Source organism: Lemur catta, chromosome 5, assembly GCF_020740605.2.
Source record: "Lemur catta isolate mLemCat1 chromosome 5, mLemCat1.pri, whole genome shotgun sequence".
Lineage (NCBI taxonomy): Eukaryota > Metazoa > Chordata > Mammalia > Primates > Lemuridae > Lemur > Lemur catta.
Window position 1 is genome coordinate 45,859,645 of NC_059132.1, and position 21,363 is coordinate 45,881,007.

The 21,363-nt window shown below is 39.2% G+C and overlaps 1 protein-coding gene across 11 annotated transcripts in view; it reads left to right on the plus strand.

Annotated features, from left to right (window-relative positions):
• The window catches only part of MAK (male germ cell associated kinase), a 91,410-nt gene that overhangs the window by 26,598 nt on the left and 43,449 nt on the right, over positions 1–21,363 (plus strand). For 3 of the 11 annotated variants that reach the window (XM_045551679.1, XM_045551681.1, XM_045551680.1), the window contains 2 exons: positions 16,507–16,635; positions 16,727–16,836. In XM_045551679.1, the coding sequence (XP_045407635.1) occupies positions 16,507–16,635; positions 16,727–16,836 (239 nt within the window). Of the gene's footprint in view, positions 1–4,272; positions 4,364–4,702; positions 4,927–5,789; positions 5,850–16,506; positions 16,638–16,726; positions 16,837–21,363 lie in introns of those variants that run through there. The other 8 variants (XM_045551677.1, XM_045551682.1, XM_045551687.1 and 5 more) reach the window with 7 other exon arrangements.

The window sequence follows — 21,363 nt, forward strand, 5'->3', positions numbered from 1 at the left end:
ATATATTTTATAATATGTAAGGGTGATTCAGAAAGCAGACACTGACTAAAACATGGAAATTACATACAGAAAAGAGCCACATCAGCTAGAACATGGATATAAAACCCAGAAGCAAGCCAGAGAGGGAGATCAATGACCATCACAGAGCCAGTGCAGAAAGCCCACCTGCTTGCCAAAGTGTATGGCAGCTTATACTTTGTAGCAAAGCTTAGAACCTCTCTCAGGCACACTAAGTTAGAGGTCTCTGTAAACATAAAACAGATTAGGAGCAGAAGTCACACGGATGGAAAGGATCTGTCAAGTGAAAAGTCACAAAAGAACTAGAAGAGACGAACATAAAGACCATAGGTTCACTGCTTCTGTTCATTTAAGTGGTTAAAATTAAAGAAGTTTCTGCCCTTTAAAGCAAATTGGTGCTAATTTCAGATGCCTTGAAAACTTACAAACATTTCCTGGGGGGTGGGCAGATAAATAAGTGCTACCACAATAAAGCAAAACATACTTGATGATGAATTTAGACACTTTGCTACAAATAATGTAATTGTAAGGAAAGGAAGTCCACTAACACTCATATGACTTTGGATTTAGATTAAGAACAATAAGCAATGAGTCTTTTTTTGTTTGTTTGTTTTTTGTTTTTGGAGACAGAGTTTCGTTCTGTTGCAGGTGCTAGAGTGCCCTGGCGTCAGCTTAGCTCACAGCAACCTCAGACTCCTGGGCTTAAGCAATCCTTCTGCCTCAGCCTCCCAAGTAGCTGGTACTAGAGGCATGCACCACCATGCCTGGCTAATTTTTTCTATATATTTTTAGTTGTCCAGATAATTTCTTTCTATTTTTAGTAGAGATGGGGTCTCACCCTTGTTCAGGCTGGTCTCAAACTCCTGACTTCTAGCGATCTTCCTGCCTTGGCCTCCCAGAGTGCTAGGATTACAGACGTGAGCCACCATGCCTGGCCTGCAATGAGTCTTAAGTATTGGTAACATCCATTGCAAGTATAACTTAAGGAATGTATCAAAATAAGCCATATTTGGGACACTATTTTGCCTCATAAAGTAGCTTTTTTCTTTTTAGGATAATCCCAGTAATATTCCTGATTCTATTAAGCATAAACATCTAAACAAAAATAGGCATAGAAAATAATATGCATGTGGTTTTAGTAAAAGAATGATCACAAATTTGCAACTTGGGACATCCACAGAAAATCAGTTCACCTAGTCCAGAAATTGGTTACTCATTTCTGTTAATTTAGAACATAATTGATTCAGGATGATTGTGACCCAAATAAAATATATCTTGAATTTCCACTCAGTGATGATAATAATTTAATTTGCTGAATCCACATGACTTTGTTATTATTCAGGTTGTCTAAAGTAGAGTTTTCCCAAGTTGTGAGCCTCCACACCAACATCCCAGCAATCTCTTACAGTCTGCCTAAGATACTGATCACCTGGGGGTGTCTGGGGTGGCCAGTGAACTCCCACTTCAAGAAACTTGGTCCCCTCACCCAGGACATTACAGAAATTTAATAATTACCTATTTGTACTAAAACTAGTCTTGTCAACCTAACTGATTCTGTAAAAGACATAATTTAAAGTTAACATGGAGAATCTGGAATTTTGCTTCACTTTTCCTAAAAAACAAAACAAAACACTTTGTTTCTGGCTTTTTCCTGAACCGGCCTGAATTTCTCTAGTGTTAGTAGCTTATCACTTTCAAAAAAATAACCAGGCTACTTTTTAGGGAAGGGGATGAGACCAAATAAGCCCATTAACATACATAGTGGCCAATAAACATTTTGAACAGTATAAACTAGATTTTTACAAATTCTCAAAGATTCAAGACAATCTTTCCACAGAATATATACCAAACATATCAATCATTTATAACAATGAGGACTCAATTTTCACATTAATGAATATTCACCTCAGTCCAAATTCAATATATTCAATCATTGAATATCTCAGAGATTATTCATATAGAGTTAAGAGTACAGGCTTTGGTAGTCAGATCGCCTGTTTGAACCCAGCTCCTTCAATTTGTAGCTAGATTATCTTAATGGCTTAGTTTGATATGCTTACTCATAGATAAAATGTTAATTAATAAATTAATTACTTCATCAAAAAAGGTAAAAGAGATAAAATATGTCCAACACTTATAAAAAGTACCTGACACAGTAAGCATTAAATAAAAGGTAGCAACTATTGTAACTATTATTGTCCACGTTCAGTCTTTGTAAAATTAATAAATATGGGCATGTCCACTCTATTATAAAGTTAAATTCAGAAGTCAAGAATTAAAAGATAGTTGTAATCTTTGAGGTAAAGAATTCTTTGGGATACTAAAGAGATAAACACTAAATTTTTCTTTGAATAGGAGATGTACCTTTACTATCTTAACAAAACTAAAAAAGTCCCGAATAGGATAGCAACTTGCCAAAAACTTAATAGACTTCAAGAGTTCTCGCCCCAGGGCTTATTATTACTTTAGATCTTCCTTGAAAGGTCACACTCCATCTTCATACTTTGCTCTGTTTTCATGACCTTTGATTGCTATATAAAATTTTATTATATATTTATGACTTATTGCCTGGCTCTCCTAATGTGAGTTCCATGAGGCCAGGAACCTTGTCTATCATTTTTATTGCTGTACTCCTGGTGACAGCACAAGATCACACATAGTGAGCACTCAATAAGTGTTTATTCAATAAATGAATAATGAACTTTAACTATTTGCTATCTGGAAATCAATTTATGAAGATAATTTATAATTTTATTTATCCACTAATTACCTGTTTTTTCTAAATAGTGATACAGTTAAACAGGCACCAAAATGATGCTTAGCATTATATATATATATATATATATATATATATATATATATATATATGTATGTTTGTATGTATTTAGGGTTGGCACCTTTCCATCTTGTTTAATAAATCTTTACCTACCCTAAAGCCATAAATATATTCTTCAGTTTACTTTTCTACACATTTAAAGGTTTTGCTTTTCACATATATGTCTTTATTCGTCAGGAACTCATGAAATTTTTTTAACTCAATGTGGTAGAATTTAAAGCTGAATAGTACTTCATTATGTATATATATCCTGTCATTTGCAACAACATGGACAAACCTGGAAGACATTATGTTAAGCAAAATAAGCCAGGCTTAGAAAGACAGATACCACACGATTTCACTCATATGTGGAGTGTAAAAAAGTCAAACTCACAGAAATAGAGGGTAAAATCGTGGTTACCAGAGTCGTGGAGTGGTGGGGGAATTGAGAAGATACTGGTCAAAGGACACAATTTCAATTAGACAGGAGGAATCAGTTCAAGGGATCTATTATACGTTATGTAACTATAGTTAATGATAAAATATTGTATACTTGAAAAGTGCTAAGAGAGTAGATCTTGTGTTCTTACCACAAGAAATGATAAGTAGTTGAGGTCATGCATATGTTAAATAGCTTGATTTAGCCATTCCACATTGCACACACATGTCACTGCTCTGTGGGAAATTCTTCATTGGCCTTCCCCATTCACACACATCAAGGCTTAGGCTTCATGACTTTATAAGACCTCTATGATCTAACTTCTGCCTGTCTACTTCAGTTTCGCTGTGAGAGGACCCCAAGCATGTCTGTCCTGTCTACCTTGGCACTATTCTCAGTGCCAAGCCCACAGCCTGACTGACCTCTAATAGATAATTACTAAATGGATACATCACTGCCTCATCTCTTATGTTTCTGTTTCATGGATCCTTTTTGCTAGTCTGAACTTTTTCGGTTAACACAAGTGTGCCCTCCTCTCATAACTCTAGCCTAGTTACTATTCACTCATTTATTCACACATTCGCTCCTTTATCTTGGAATTACCACTATCTAACCCTGTGATTTGTACTGAGCATGTTCTCTGAATGAATAAATGAAAACAAACTTAGAAGTACAGCTCACGTACATACCTGAGGAATTGACCAATATAAGGGACTGCAACACAAAAACAGTTTTTCCCCAGGCAGTATCTAAGTAAACAAGCGCAAGAGGCAAACATGTTGCCCTCCCCAGTCTGGGAACTAGATTTAACTAATCAGGACTTTGTAGAATGAATGGGACCAAACCAAAACAAAGCACAAGGGGCTAACAAAACAACTTCTGAGAAAGAGCTAACTAAAAAGGTAATCAACTCTCCCAAGCACCAAACCTAAATGACAGAAGGTCCAGGTGTTCTCTGAAGCCCCGGCTGTGGAGGCGGGGCCGGTGCGGGTGGGGCGGGGTGTCAGGTGGCCCCGGCGCCTGCGTGCCCCCGCCGTTTCCTAGGAGATGCAACACACAAGAGGCGGAGGCTTCACAAGGGAGCGAAACAGGTAAGCGGCTGGCGCGGGCCGGTAATCCTGAGCGGGCTGTGGGGCGCCACCCTCCGTCCACCCCAGCCCGAGCCTGACCTGCGAGGCCGGCCTGGCATGTCCCCTCGGCGCCCTGTCCGACCAAAGGCCAGTCTCCGCCCAGAGACAGGGCCCGGACGCTGGTAGGGTGAGGACCCGAGTGAGGAGGGGCCGGGGCGGGGAGGGTGGAAGCGGGCAGAGGGGTCCTGCGTGGACTGCGGTCACTGCTCCCGAGGCTCCGTGACAACTTTCCCGCCCCTTCTGGACCGCGGGGACGGGCCAGCTGTGGGAGGATGACTGCGGGGCATCCACCAGTCCCGGAAACCCCCGCCCCGCCCCCTGCCCCTCAGGGTCTCCCACCTCCTTCCCTCCCCGCTCTCCCTGCGGCAAGGGCTGGAGGGACACTAAAAGGACTGCGGGGCGGGCTAGAGTCCCAAGGAGGCAGCGAAACTGAGTTCAGAACTACTAAACGGTGTAAAAGGAGAGAGAAGAAAGAAACCGGGTTCAAATGCAGCCCTCACTGGTGTATCCCAAGTGACGCGCAGGTAAAAGTGGAATCCCTGCACGCTAGTGCCCCTGCAGGGTGGGCCGCCGGGCGGGTCCTGGGGCCGCAGGGTGCCGGGGCATCGCCCACCCGTGGTGGCTGGACACGCGGGGCCCGGGACGACCCTTTCCAGGCAAACCCGCGAGACACCGGCCCCAGGAGTCTTTTAAGAGCCCTGGTTTGTGAAGCCATATCAGAGTGCGTGTGACAAAAACTACCTTTTCTGCAAATAATACATTTTAATTTAGGTCAAGAGTCTGGCGTCGGGAGCAGTGAAACTGGTTTTTAGTGGTTGATAATCTCAAGTCTACAAGCAAAGAGACTTATGCCATTGTATTGAGATAATCTTTGAAAAGGAATAGACATTTGTTCTAATGATAATGGAATTCTCATAGAGGAACCAAAAGTTATCGAACTTACTTTAATCAGAAAAACAACCCATCTAGTCGAAATAGTGGTGGAGACAAAAGTTACTTTCTTGTCTTCTCGTTGGCTTTTGAAATCCTCCCCCGGCCCGCGCCGGCGCTCCAATTCCCCAGCAGCTTGATGGGAAAAGGAGAAGCTTCCCCTGCTGTCCTTGGGCAGGATGTTAGATCTCTTCATTAGGGTGGCGTATTTTTGGTTTATTAGTTTTTAAATAATATGTGAATATCAGCACAGAGAACTGTGCTTTTATATTTTAAGACAGAATCTTTGTTTTCCCATTGTAATCGTTCCTCTTTTAATTTCTGTAAACGTATGACTTGGTTAGTTTGAAATCTATTTTTCTGTGTTGCTTTTTAAGCAACTCAGTGATGGTTAAAATGTTAATTACTGTTTTGTATTACAAACATTAATGTCAGCTTTGGATTGATATCATTATAGCATGTTCTACAAAGCCAAGTTGAAGACCTCCAAACCTTATCTGTTCAGTGATTGGCAGTCGTAAGTTTTACCCTTCATTTGCCCTCTGTGTTGATCGTCTTTAATCCTATCTAAATCCCTTATTAGCTGGCAATATAGTCCAAGTTTACAACAGTTGTGCACTTAGATGAATGGTAATTATGCACTTAGATTAAAAATATGAAAAACTAGAATGGGAGATAAATTATAAGTGTATTTCTTTTGTGTAGGTCTATAGTTGAGCCTCTAAGTGTCTTTTTTTTAAAAAATCAGAATATAAGGCTTGTTTAACCCATAGGAAAGCCAATAAATATTATAGCTTGATTGTGGAAAATTCCAAGGCCCTAACAATTCTGTTAAATTACTTGAGGATAATAATTATATTACATTTACTCGGGTTTTGTTTTGTTCCATGTGTATCATATATATGTAATATATATACACAAGTACATAGGAAGCTGTGTTAATCCCCATTTTTCAGAATTAGTTTTCCATAGGTCAACAGAGAGGAAAATATGTAACTTACAGAGAAATACTATTATGCTGGAGAACCATAAGATGTCTGTGTTTAAGTTACATGTACGCATTTTGACTAGTAATCAGTAGTTGCTGTGCTACACTGATAAATGTAGTTGTTTATGTGTTATCAGTGAATAGGTACATGGGAATAATGATTTTTAAAAAGATTTGCCTTTATATCTGTGCCTCTGTACATCAGACCATTGTCCCCATATTTTCAGGAGGATAAAAGGGACAGCTGAAATAATCAGCTTCTCACCCTGGAGAGCTGTTTATTTTGTAATTATTATGGCTCAAAAGAGGCCTTTCCAAAATTTTACTGAAGGAGTATAGTATGAAAACTTGTTTTACTTAAAGGTTAGGTAGCATTTAAACTGGACAGATGTTTGCAGAGCCACAAGACTGACCTTTTAAAAAAACTATGTCATGTCTATAGTCTTCACCACTCCACCCCTCAAGCTGAAAAAAATGGGGAAATGCCCACGTTCCTTGTTTATTATTCTTTCAGTATAAGTATACCCTATCCTATAGCCATCCTCAATTGAAACAAAATTTGTGTTTCTAGTGTTTATTTGGGAGTCGGTTGGTTAGGCTTGGAATGAGGTTTCTACATGGCCACTCCAGAAATGGCCGGGCTTGCCGGCTGATGCAGAGTCCTCAATGACTAAATGCTCTCCTGGGCTAACAGTGCTGGTGCAGAGACAGGGCCACCCTCCCATTCCCAGGTGGTAGGGATGGTGGTGGCCCATGGCCTTAGTAGTGGAAGAGAGAGGGCAATTAATTCCACTTTTCAGGTTGTTGGGCGAATTCGAGGTAAATTTTGCTGATTGTTTCTGGCACCCTCTTACCTCTGAGCTTCTGGTGGCACATCCTGGATAACACCCCACCACCACCACCACCATGTTACTGGGGGCAGCTCCCTCTTCCATTCCCTTTGCATGCAGTATATCCGTATACAGAATTGCCTACCCTGCTTTCTACCTCAGACCTTCAAATGCTTGTACTTGGTTACGTGTTAACATGAAAATAATTTGGCTAAAAGGTAGTATGATGCTATTATATGCCATTCCATTTCTGAATTAAATGATTTTCATGGGGGGAGCTCTAAGTAGATGCCTTCTCCTTAACCTTCCAAGTTCTCATTTCTCATACTTCCTTTCCGTTCACTGTTTCTATTATTTTTCACAGTGTCTTTCCAGGTATCTTTTCTTCTGCAAAGAAAAATGGATATGCTTGGTGTTTTTTTCTTTGTTGAAATATTAATTGCACCACGGGATTGTTTTGATTAGTTAGTATGTTTATATTTTGATTATTCTAATTTAGTCTTCTGTTAATTTTTAAATTCTATTTAGTGCCACAAGGACTTTAACTTTATAATTTGTATAAGAGAAAACTAGACTAGGAATTGTTGGTAGAGTTTTGAAGATATATACAACGAAAAATATGTAGAAAAAAATTAACCAGGTGTGGTGGCACATGCCTGTAGTCCCAGCTACTTGGGAGGCTGAGGCTGGAGGATCCCTTGAGCCCAGGAGTTTGAGGTTGCTGTGAGCTAGGCTGATGCCACGGCACTCTAGCCCGGGCAACAGAGTGAGACTCCTTCTCAAAAAAAAAAAAAAGAAAGTATCTTAAGGTAGAGATAGGGGACAGTTTGAGGTGTGGGGCCCAGTTTGCCTGGAGCAAAAAGGATGATGATTCCTTTAGCCAAATCTGTCATTGTAAAACCTGACACCAAGTTTCAGAAGAGCAGGTTGTTTAAAAATTGGAGACTAAAAAAAAATAAAAATAAAATAAAAGTTGGAGACTACATGAACAAATGAACAGCTTCAAGCCTAATGCACATATTAGACTGACTCCATCATTGATTCTTTGATCATAGACAGATCATTTAATCCTTCCATGTTTTTATTTTATAATCTTACTGTCATGAGAACATGACGGCCTCTTGCACAGATATATTCTCTGTATTGTTACTTAACCAGAAAGAATCAGTAAACCTAGAGATAGCAGATTTCCTTAAAGATAGGTATATGTCATCTTAAATGGAATAACTAGGAAAGAATGTACAACAGTTTAATATGCTGGTAATAAATTACAAAATACTGATTTAATGAATTCCTAAGTGATGATACATTTTAATTCATGTTCTGTGTCATCAGAACACGTGGTACAAAACAAAACAACCCAAAAGATCTTTCTGAATTATATTTGCTTATACAGATAAAGGAAAATTTAAGAAAATCAAATACATGTTTTGATTAGAACCAAGTAGAGAGATACTGCCTTTCTCTATATTAACACCTTCATATTTAGAGTCAGGGTCTATGCATAACATAAAGACCACTTACAGAAACTGTTCTTTTTCAAGCAAATGAGGAACCATTTGCTGGCATTTGTTAAGACCATTAGCTCAGGTTTAATCTGACAAAAATAAAGAAACCCCTAAATAGAAATGGAATCTACTGTCTCAGTCTCTTTTACAAGATCCTAGCCATGGAGTTGGCATAGCCTAAATTATTTTACATGCGCCTTTGGAAGGATTATTGCCTATATGAATTAAGATGAATGTTAAATTCTTACACACTCCCTGCTATTTAAAGGCCCCACCAGGTTCTTCTAAAGTTCCTTGTGAACAAATACATTCCTGTAAATAGGAAGCAACATAGTTTTACTGTACTTCTCTGTACATGTTTATGTTTCTTTTTCTAGAAAGTCTGTTTTTGGAAGCTTTAAGTACTTTAACAACTACAACACATCCTTGTTGTCCTAAAGTTGTTCATATAATAGAGAAGCAATTTCTACGATTTTATTTTATGGAAATGAAAGTGCTACAGTAAGGGAAAAATATTCTTTGGATGAAGCACCAAATTATAAAAGGCATTTTAAAACAAACTACAGGCGTGCCTTGGAGATATTGCAGGTTCAGTTCCAGGCCACCAAAATAAAGCAAATTTCAAAATGAAGGGAGTCTCACACATTTTTTTGGTTTCCCAATGCATATTGAAGTTATGTTTACACTATACTGTTCTGTTGTCTATTAAATGTGCAATAGCATTATGTCTAAAAAAACAATGCAAATGCCTTAATTTTAAAAAACTTTATTGCTGAAAAGTACTAATGATCTTCTGAACCTTCAGTTGAGTCATAGGTAGAGGGTCTTGCCTCGATGTTGATGGATGCTGAGTGACAGGGTGGTGGTCACTGAAGGTTGGAGTGGCTGTGGCCATTTCTTAATATAAGACAACGGTGAAGTTTGCCACATTGATTAAGTCTTCCTTTCATGAAAGACTACTCCATAGCATGCAATGCTGTTTGATAGTTATTTTACCCACAGTAGGACTTCTTTCAAAATTAGAGTCAATCCTCCCAAGCCCTGCCACTCTGTGTTATCAACTGAGTTTATATATGTATTGTTCAAAATCCCTTGTCATTTCAACAGTGATCACAGCATCTTCACCAGGAGTAGATTCCATCTTAAGAAACCACTTTATTTGCTCATCCATAAGAATTAACTCCCCATCTTTTAAAGTTTTATCATGAGATTGCAGCAATTCAATCACATCTTCAGGCTCCACTTCTAATTCTAGTTCTCTTGCTATTTCCACCATACCTGCAGTTACTTCTTCCACTGAATTCTTAACCCCCTGAAAGTCATCCATGAGGGTTGGAATCCATTTCTTCCAAACTCCTGTTAATATTGATACTTTGACCTCCTCCCATGGATCATGAATGTTCTTCATGGCATCTAGAATGGTGAATCCTTTCCAGAATGTTTTAAATTTATTTTTCCCAGATGTATCAGAGTAATCACTATATCTATGGCAGTTATAGCCTTACAAAATGTATTTCTTAAATAATAATGACTTGAAAGTTGAGATTACTCCTGGATCCATGGGCTGCAGAATGGATGTTGTGTTAGCAGGTGTGAAGACAACATTACTCTTGTACATCTCCATCAGAGGTCTTGGGTGACCAGGTGTACTGTCAATGAACAGTAATATTCTGAAAGGAATCTTTTTCTGAGTATAGGTCTCAACATTGGGCTTACAGTATTCAGTAAACCATGCTGTAAACAGATGGGCTGTCATCTAAACTTTGTTTTTCCACTTACAGAGCACAGGCAGAGTAGGTTTAGCATATTTTTTTTTCTTTTTTGAGACAGAGTCTCGCTTTGTTGCCCTGACTAGAGAGCAGTGGCGTCATTGTAGCTTACAGCAACCTCAAAATCCTGGGCATGAGCCACCATGCCTGGCCAATTTAGCATGATTATTAAGGGCCCTAAGATTTTCAGAATGGTAAATGAGCATTGGCTTCAACTTAAAGTCACCAGGTGCATTAGCCCCTGGTGAGAGTCAGCCTGTCTTTGAAACTTTCTCTTCTCTAGCAATGGAAGTCCTAGGTGGCATCTCTTTCTAATAAAAGGCTGTTTCATCTACATTGAAAATCTGTTGTGTAGCCAGCTTTATCGATGATCTTAGCTAGATCTTCTGGATAATTTGCTGCAGCTTCTACATTGGCATTTGCTGCTTTACCTTCCCTTTTCTGTTATGGAGGTGGCTTCTTCCCTTAACTCTCATGAACCAGCCTCTGCTGGCCTCAGACTTTTTTCTGTGGCTTTCTCACCTGTCTCAGCCTTTATAGAATAGAAGAGACGTAGGGCCTTGCTCTGGATTAGTCTTTGTCTCTGGTTGGATCTTCTACCCAACCATTCAAACTTTCTCCTTATCAGCAGTAAGGCTGTTTTGCTTTTTTTTTTTTTTTTTTGAGACAGAGCCTCACTCTGTTGTCCAGGCTGGAGTGCCATGGCGTCAGCCTAGCTCACAGCAACCTGAAACTCCTGGCTCAAGCGATCCTTGTGCCTCAGCCTCCTGAGTAGCTGGGATTACAGGCACACGCCACCACGCCCGGCTAATTTCTGTTTTTAGTTGTCTGGCTGCCACCACACCCAGCTAATTTTTTCTATTTTCAGTTGTCTGGCAAATTTATTTTCATTTTTAGTAGAGACGGCTCTTGCTCAGGCTAGTCTCGAACTCCTGAGCTCAAGCAGTCCTGCCTCCTTGGCCTCCCAGTGTACTAGGATTACAGGCGTGAGCCACCGCACCCAGCCCTGTTTTCCTTTCTTATCATTCATGTGTTTACTTGAGTAGCACTTTTGATTTCCTTCAAGAATATTTCCTTTGCATTCACCGATTGCCTGTTTGGCACAAGAGGGGAGCTTTTGGCCTGTATCTTGGCTTTGGACTTGCCTTCCTCACTAAGCTTAATCATTTCTATTTTTTGATTTAAAGTGAGAGACATGTGACTCTTTCACTTGAACACTTAGAGGGCATTGTAGGATTTTTAACTGGCCTAATTTCAGTATTGTTGTATCTTAGGGAACAGGGAGTACCAGGGAGAGGAAGAGAGATGGGGGAACAGCTGGTTGGTGAAGCAGTCAGAACACACACAACATTTACCCATTAAGTTTGCTGTCTTACATGAATGAAGTTCATAGTACCCCAAAACAATTACAATATTAACATCAAAGATCACAGATCACCATAACAGATAAAATAATAATGAAAAAGTTTGAAATATTTCAAGAGTTACCAATATGTGATACAGAGTCACAAAGTAAGCACTTAGTGTATTTTTCACACATTTTTATGCAGGTACATTGAGATGCTGCTTGGAGGGTGTTATAGAATGTTGTATACATACCATATTACATCTCTAAAAGATGAACATTTCTGTATTCCATAATACATCTGGCCCAAGAGTTTCACATAAGGGTTTAAGGGCCTTTACTTTAAATTGTAGCTGGTCATACACTTGCAAACTCTATGGCTGCATGACAACTAAATGCAATATTGATCTTGAACTGGATTCTATACTGGAGGGGGAAATGCTATAAAGGGCATGATTGAGTCAACTGAAAAAATTAGAATGGTTCATTAAAGTATTATATTCATCTTCAGTAGGGGTAAAGGGTCCTGATGTATGTAAGTTAACCTTAAATGGTTTGGAAAAAAATTATGTGTGTATCTGTTGTGTTTATATAGAGAGAGTTCTTACATGATGAACAAAAATGGGGTAGGCTGGGTGCAGTGGCTCACACCTATAATCCTAGCATTTTGTGAGGCAGAGGTGGGAGGATCACTTGAGGCCAAGTATTTGAGACCAGTCTGAGCAATACAGCAAAACCCCTGCTCTGCAAAAAGGAGAGAAAGAAAATAGGGTAAGACATTAACAATAGGTAAATCCAGGTTCTTTGTGTATTCTCTGTGTTGTACTGTTCTTTTTTTTTTTTTGCAACTTATCTGGAAGCTTGAAATTATTTCCAAATAAAAGACTTAAAAGATAAAATTAAATTAAAAGGCCTATATATTAGGAGAGAATTTAAAAAAAACAAAAACAAAATGAAACAAAAACAAAAAGCACACTCTGTAGCCCAAACTCTGCCGACATAGGTGTTGATGTTAGCACACAAACAATAACATAAGCACATTATTAAAATTTTTATCTCCATTTGCAATAGATTTGACTATTAAATGGAAATTATGAAGTTGAAGTACATAAAATGTTATTAACTATATTAGTGAATAGTTTTTAAAGATTGTGTCTGCATTAGAATATCTGATCATAATTCTATATAAAAACATAGTGCCTTCTCTCAGGGGTCTTATATTTCTGTCAGCCATGACCTTGGTCAGTACCTGCAGGCTTTCCTGTCCAAAAAGAGTGATTCCAAGTCAACAAACACTTTCTGGCATAATGTCTTTGTCAGCTCGGGCTGCTATAACAGAATATCATAGACTGAATATTTAATGAAAGTAAATTACTGGAGGCTGGAAGTTCAAGGTCAAGGCACCTAGAGATCTCAGTGCCCTGGTGAGGGCCCATATCCTGGTTCATAGATTGCACCTTCTGAGTCCTCACATGGCAGAGGAGATAAAGGAACTATCTGGGTGCCTCTTTTATAAAGGCACTAATCCCATTCATGAGGGCTCCACCCTTATGATCTAATCACGAAAGGCCCTACCTCCCAATACCATCACCTTGGGGGGTTAGGATTTCAATATATGAATTTGGGATTGGCAGGGGACAGAAACATTCAGACCATAGCACATGGCAATGGGAAGAACTGTAGCAGAGTTGGTCTTGACTTTGTTCTTGTACAATCTCTGCTGTGACTTTGGATGAGGCACTTAACATTTTGGAACTCATCAACCACACTGTCTGCATTACAGAATTGTTGGGAAACTTACATGAAAATGTTCTGGAAAATTGAAATGTGTTATATAATGTTGTTATTGAAAAATTAGGAATAACAGTGAGCCCAAAAGGTTTTGCTTATACTGTTCAAAGGATATTTGAAAGTTGGCTTTATTTTTATAACACATAGTTCCTGGATTCTCAGCATGTATTATCATTTCATGGCTAAGCATCATAAGTAAATATCTGTTACACTATCTTCTCCATGAAGGAAAGTGTCTATGAGCTATTAGTATCATAGTTTATATCTCAGTTATGTGACTTTTTACAGTAAAAAGGGGCAAAAAGGCACCTGGGACCCTTGATATGTCTATTGGTCACCTTTGCTTCAGTCATAAATTATGCTGCAACCACAAAGCGTTATCTTTCACTTCCATCATCTTCTGGCTTCAGTTGACAGTGGGGCTCTTCCTGTTCCATGTGTCTTCTTCATCCCAGGCCCCAGGCTGAAGAGCAGCCCCCATCTGGGACATGCCATAGTCCTGGCAGAGAGAAGAGCCAAAGCAGGATCCTGGGGTAGCTCTTAAAGCTTCTGTTCCGATATGGCTGGTGTTGTATCTGCTCATGTTTCGTTGGCTAGAGAAAGTCACATGTCCAAGCAGTGGGGGAGCGGCCTGTGAATACACTATCCTACTTGGTGGGAACTGCAAGTCACATGGCAAGGGCAGCACTGTATGATTCTGTACAGGAAAGACAGAAAATAATTAGGCACAAGAGTACAATCTGCTGGCCTATGTTTATTTTAATATTCATCTAAAGGTACATATTGTTAATTTCAATTAAAATAAGCAACAATTTAGAGGAAAGCATTTACTATCAAATGAGAGCTTTGAGCTTAATGACTTCTAGGGTCCTCAGAGCTTTAATATTCTGCAATTCATATTTAGAATATCTGGAAGATGATACCATCTCATATAATTGGGGCTCCTTTCCTAAAAGTTTCGTGGGGTTTTTGTTGTACAAAAAAGTAAATAGGGATTTCTCTTGACAGTTTCTGTTTTGGTGTGCTGTATTAATGTTGTAAAAGAGCTGCCCTCCTGAAGAAGAAGGCCAGAGTAGCCCAGCCACTGCCACATTAGCACCACTGACACCACCAAGTTGGAGGACTTGGGAAGTATTGACAGACACGGTCACAGGTGGACATTGACACATAAAAGTGACCCCCAGTGTTGGAAGCCACTTGAAGTCCAAGTGAGTCCTTGGCTTTGGACAAAAAAGAATTCAGGAGTGAGCTGATAGTATAACACGAAAGTGAGTTTTATTTAGAAAATATAGAAAATCTCCACAGACAGAAGAGGCTAGTTCTCCCTGCAGACGAGAACTGGCTCCATGGTTCCTTTTCCCCCTCTATTTAAGCAACAGGTTAATTATAGGCTAACCAAGGAAAAGAATATTCATGTCATTTCTCAGAAAGGGGAATGAGGATTTTCCTAGAATTAGGGTGATGCCTCCTTTTAACTAAATGTAGTCAAACAAGAAGTGTCATGGTGTCAGATGCGTGATGGGAGTGGGAGGTTTCCTTAGAAACGTTTATGGTAATGAGATGTATGATGAAGCTGCAAGGTCAAGAGGTGGTCAATTTCTCCACCATCCTCTTTCTGTGCAGTTGGAACTTGTCTTACCTCCATCTTGTTTTGATCAGGGTCATTGGAAAACTTTGTTTTGAGACTTCCGGACTCAGTTAAACCATGTCTGCACAATTAAGCAATGCCCAAGGCAATGCCCAAAGCAATGCCTGAATCAGTGCCAGAAGCAGTGCCCAAAGCAGTGCCTGCCAGTTCCCTGGCTCAACATGGGTCACTCATTTACCTGGCCTTTGCTGTCTTAGTGCCACTCACAGGTGTGTCACTGGGGCAAAAAATAGTTGTGATAATGAAGAATTGGTAAGAAATTTTATAATTTTAAAATTTAAAATTTTGCAGTTTTACTGAACTTTTAGTTTGTGTTTTTGCCCCCCTTTCAGTTGTAAGAGAATGTGTATCTGTGGGTGTGTTTCCTGATGTTATAATTGCAAAATTGTGTGTGTGTGGTGTTCATAGTGTTTAGAAAATATATAATTAAAGACAGGAAATTTTAGAGCTGGAATGCCCTTGTTTTACAGCTACGTTAATTGCAGTCCAGTAGGTTGAGAGCTTTGGCCATGATGCACGGTTGTAGACACTGGTTTGACATTCAAACCTCTGTCTCCATTCTCCTAATCCAGGTTTTCTATACTTCAGTGAGATGCACCTTTCCAAAATTTTAGTTATGTCTCTTGAACTCCTTCTAAAGTAGTCACATAGATTCCCAAATAGGCATATATATGTGAAGATATTTTTGCATCTTTTACTTCTTTGTATAAATCCTAGTGTGATACTAATTCCTAATTAGTGCTTAAATTTTTCTTAGTTTAATGTAAAATAAAGTAGCATGTTATTTAAATAGAATATGAAAATTTTTTTAAGTGCTATTCCCTTCATATAAAACAAAATTTTGCTTTATATTTAACTTACCTAATTGGGGTACTTGTATTCTACAGGGAATTTATAAACAGTACAGTTTTAAATTTAATATGCTAAATTAAATATACAAAAATTGATTCAAAGAATGTATACAGTAAAGATGTCTATTTTCTAAGTATTATTTGGAATAATATAAATTATATTCAATAAAAAGGAATCATATAAGTCATTAGGCCAATTTTGAAGATTCATAGGATAAATAGCACAGTGCCGTGTAAATGAAGCATTTATCAAGTATTATCAGTCTATTATATGTGAACTTCATTTCACATAGCACAAATGATTTACTGACAAATATAATACTTAACACAGTAGTATTTATATTATATATTTATAATTTTCCTCTACGCTCTAGGTTGCCAGTAAAAATTTTTGAAGAGACTCTTTAATGGAAATTCATTTTATTCTTGTTTTCTTTTTCATAGGGTGTTCATAAGAATGGAAGCAGTGTTTCCTTGCCAGATTCCTTATTGCTATATCTCATGAACCTGCGTAATCTTGGGGAAAAGCCTATATTTCATGATGACAAACCTGTCACCAGTATAGCAACAACAGTGTGAGGACAAAACCAAATAAAAACATAGAAGCATTCAAATTTATATTCAACAAGGAAGTCATTTTAATCAGCAGTTTCTGCTGCCTTAGTTTTCCAAGATGAACCGATACACAACCATGAGGCAGCTGGGGGACGGCACCTATGGGAGTGTGTTTATGGGCAAGAACAACAAATCCGGGGAGCTGGTGGCCATCAAAAGGTACCGTGTGAGCACTGCAAAGTTCACCTTTGAAAACTCTGATCTTTGTTTTCCTTTGCTTGCTTAAGAACATATACAGGCACAGAGAGAGGTCTAGTTTAGGCACCGTGATAGTTTGGCTAATGAGGAATGACATTCTGGAAAAAAAAACATTGCCAGAAAGGAATTCTGCTGATTCCCATGTATATTACTTTACTTTTCTGGCTTGTCCAGCTACATTGATAAAGCAGAATATGTGAGTGCTGAAACTTTTATGCACAGTACTTTTAGACTGAAGCTAAAGGTAATCTTTGGAATGTTTTTCAAATTTAAAGTGGAGTACAAAGTAGAGCTTATTATTTCTTTAAAACAATAGGCCTCAAAATCATATGGTATTCATAATGTCAAATGAGTTCTGAAAGGCATATGGTATTTTCTAGAGCTTACCAATTAAATAGAATTAATTATTTTTAATTTAATTATCTCTTCTTAACCCACTGTGTTTATCTTTTGCTACATAACAAAATACCCCAAAGCTTAGTGATTTAAAATAAGAGCAAACATTTATTAATTCACAGGGTTTCTGTGGGTCAGGAACTCAGGAGTGCTTAGCTGGGTGGTCCTGGCTTGGGACCTCTCATGAGGTACATTCATCTGAACACCTGGCTGGAGCTGGGAGATCCACTTTCAAGGTGGCTCCATCTACTCGTTTGCCAGGGCTGCTGTAACAAAGTGCCACAGATGGTGGCTTAAACAACACACATTTGTTTCCTTACAATTCTGGAGGCAGAAAGTCTGAGATCAAGGTATTGGCAGGGTTGGTTTCTTCTAAGACTGCTCTCCTTGGCTGGCAGGTGGTCACCTCGTCTCTCTGTCTTCACATGATCTTCCCTCTGTGCGTGTCTATATCCAAATTTCCTTTAATGAGAATACCAGTTGCATCAGATTAGGACCCACCCAAAAGACTTCATTTAACCTTAATTACTTCATTTAACCTTAATTCCTATCTTCAAATACAGTCACACTCTGAGGGACTGGGGGTTAGGATTTCAACATATAAATTTTGAGGTGACACAATTCAGCCCACAATAGGCTGCTATAACAAAAAACCGCAGACTGGGGGGTAAGTAACAAACGTATTTTCTCACCATTCTGGAGCCTAGAAGTGTAAAATCAAGGTGTTGGCAGGGGTGGTTCCTCCTGAAGGCCATGAGGGGAGGACTTACTCCCGGCCCCTCTCCCTGGCTTACAGATGCCGTCTTCTCCCTGTCTCTTTGCATCATCATCTCTCTATGCCTGTCTCTGTGTCCGAATTTCTCTTTTCTATAAGGACACCAGTCGTCCTGGATTAGGGTCTGCCCTAATGACCTCAGTTTAACTTGATTACCTCTGTAAAGAGCCTGTCTCCAAATACAGTCCCACACTAAGGTACTGGGGGTTAGGACTTCAACATATAAATGTTTGAGGGACACATAACACTCACTCACATGGTTGGCAAGCTTGTGTCGGCTATTGGCAAGAGGCCTCAGCTCCTCTTCACACGGGCCTCTCCAGGGGGTTGCTTGAGCACCCTCATGCCATGGCAGTTGCCTTCCACCAGGACGAGTCTTGGAGGCTGATGACCACATCAACCAAAGTATGACAACCTAAAATTTAAGTACTTTAACAAATGTTTTTAAACATCATGATCTTCTAAAACATTACATGCACAAGGAAATACTTTTATAAAATATTTTTGAATAGCAGTTATTAATCAAATATGCACATGTACAATAACTGAGAATTTTATTGAATGAGCTTATTAAAATGCAATACCCATTCATGACTTAATGAATTTAAAAAATTCTTGGTTTTTTAAAAAACTCAAGATTAAGGGGGAACAATCCAACTATTTAGCACATAGGAATACAAAGAAACTTTCCTAGCCTGAGAAAACCTGTATAATTCACCATCTTGACATGAAATATCAGAAATACTGCCAGTCCAGTTGGTTTTAAGCCTAGAATGCCTGCTGTCAACCTGCTGACAGGGACTGCACCAGAGATGCTACCTCCTGCAATCAGACAAAGACCACAGAAATGAGGTATAATTAGACAAAAGGTGAAAGAGCCCTTATTTGTAGATTAAATGTTTGTGTAAATTCACACAAAGAAATCATTTATTATACACAAATACATTCATATATAAACATATTTTAAAAGGCCTGGGAAGATACATGTAAAATTCATGCTAGCTGTGGTTTCAGGGAAGTAGGTAGGAGAATGAGAAGGAGGTTGGGTCTTGTAGTGTCAGGAAGGTTATTACTGTTCAGTTTTATGTGACAAAATGTTTGTTATTCCTTCTGGGTGGCAAAAATGTGTGTGTTTTGTCTCTCAATTTCATAAAATTTGGAATTGGGCTGCATCTGCACAGACCTAGGTAAAGTCTTGGGAGCAGTGAGGGGTGAAACACCATAAGAAATCAAAGAGATTGAGGGCTGAGAAGAGGCCAAAAGTATATAATTGAGGAATGCTTTCTGTGAATATTTATGAATGAAATATTTAAAGCCTAACCAAAAGTGACTTAAATAGGGATTTATTTATCTCACATAATAAAAAGTTTTGGCACAACTGTACCATTGCATTATATACTTTTTCTTTTTTTGAGACAGAGTCTCGCTCTGTTTCCCAGGCTAGAGTGCAGTGGCATCATCATAGCTCACTGTAACCTCAAATCTTGGGCCCAAGCCTGCCTCACCCTCTGAAGTAGCTGGGACTTCAGGCATGCGCCATCATGCCCAGCTAATTTTTTCTATTTTTAGTAGAGACAGGATCAGGGTCTTGCTCAGGCTGGTCTTGAACTCCTGACTTCAAGCGATCCACCTGCCTCAGCCTCCCAGAGTGCTAGGATTACAGGCATGAGCCACTGCACCTGGATGAATTATATACTTTAAGTGAGTGAATTGTATAGCATGTGAATTATATCTCAATTACGCTATTATTATTACTTTTTAAAGTCCTGAGACTTTTAAAAAGTAGCCCAGGGCTACTACCTTGTCTCAACGATGTTATCACAGACCTAGGCTCTTCTATCTTCAAAAAATAGCTGCTGGAGCTCCAGGCATTGAGTATGAATTCCAAGCAAGAAGAAATAGGAAGAGTTGAGTGAGGCCAGTTAGTTACTGTACTTTTAATTAGGGAAGCGAAAGTTTTTCCACACCCTTATCCAGAAGACTTCTGGTTACTTCTCATTGGCCAGAAGTGTGTGACATGGCACATCGGGAGGCTGGGAAAGTGAGTGCTTAGCTGGGCTTTTTGTATCGCTGTATAAAAGCTGACTCTGTTAATAAAGAGGAAGAGAAGAAGGTCTTTTGGATAGTCAACTCACAGTGTCTACAAAATTAAGTATCCACTGTGTGCCAGACAGTGTTGTTATTTTTTTTCTTTTTGAGACAGGGTCTTGCTCTGTTGCCCAGGTTAGAGTGCGATGACGTCATCATAGCTCACTGCAATCTCAAACTCCTGGGCTCAAGCCATCCTCCTGCTTCAGCCTCCAAGTAGCACTAACCACACTTGGCTAATATTTTTATTTTTTTGTAGAAACAGGGTCTTGCTATGTTGCCCAGACTAGTCTCAAACTCCTGGCCGGACATGATCCTCCCACCTCGGCCTCCCAAAGTGCTAGGATTACAGGTCTGAGCTACCATGCCCGGCCTCAGTGTTCTAACTTAAGCAAGGATAGAGCAAAAATGAATGATTAAAAAGAGGAGGAATCCCATAGAAGAAAATTTAAATATTCATTCAGCACAAAATTGTTAAGCTCCTACTGTACTTAGTGCTTGGGACAAAATGGAGATGAGATAGATGCATTACAAGATAGTGAAGAAGACCAACAAATTAGACAAGTTACAACATAAAGTATGCTGAGTTCTGTGGTAGGGGACTATTGGGTTCTGTGGGAACACAGAGATAGGAAAGGTCTGGATTCCTTGGAGAAGTGTCATGAAAGGCTTCCCAAGAGAGTGAGACCTCAAGAAGGAGAGAAAATTATTAAAAAACAAATTAGGAGGAAGCACAGCAGGTGGTAAGAATAGTAAGTGTAAAGGCCTGGAGGCAAGGGAGAGCCTGTGAAGGCTTGACTGGGCTGAGTAACAGAAGAAGCATGAGGGGCTGGCATAGGTCATGAGTAGGGCAGAGAAGTCGTGAGGCTAAAGGGGTGAAGTCATGAAGCCCAGTTAAGGAGGTTGTGTATCTTGAGGACTGGAAGTCGTGACGGATTTTAAGCAGAAGATGTGATCAAATTTTGGGGACTATCTCATTAGCAAAAGAGTGGAAACTACCTAACATGTACAATGAACACTGTTTGGGTGATGGGCACACTATTGCCCTGACTTAAGCATTATATAAAAACTATCCATGTAACAAAAACATTTTTACCCCCTTAATATTTTGAAATTAAAAAAAAAAAACAGAAGTTTAAAAAAAACATGAAAACTTGATTGAAGAGGTCAAGATTGGACACAAGGTGGCCAGTTAGGAGGTCAGTGCAGTCATCTTGGTAGACGTGGTG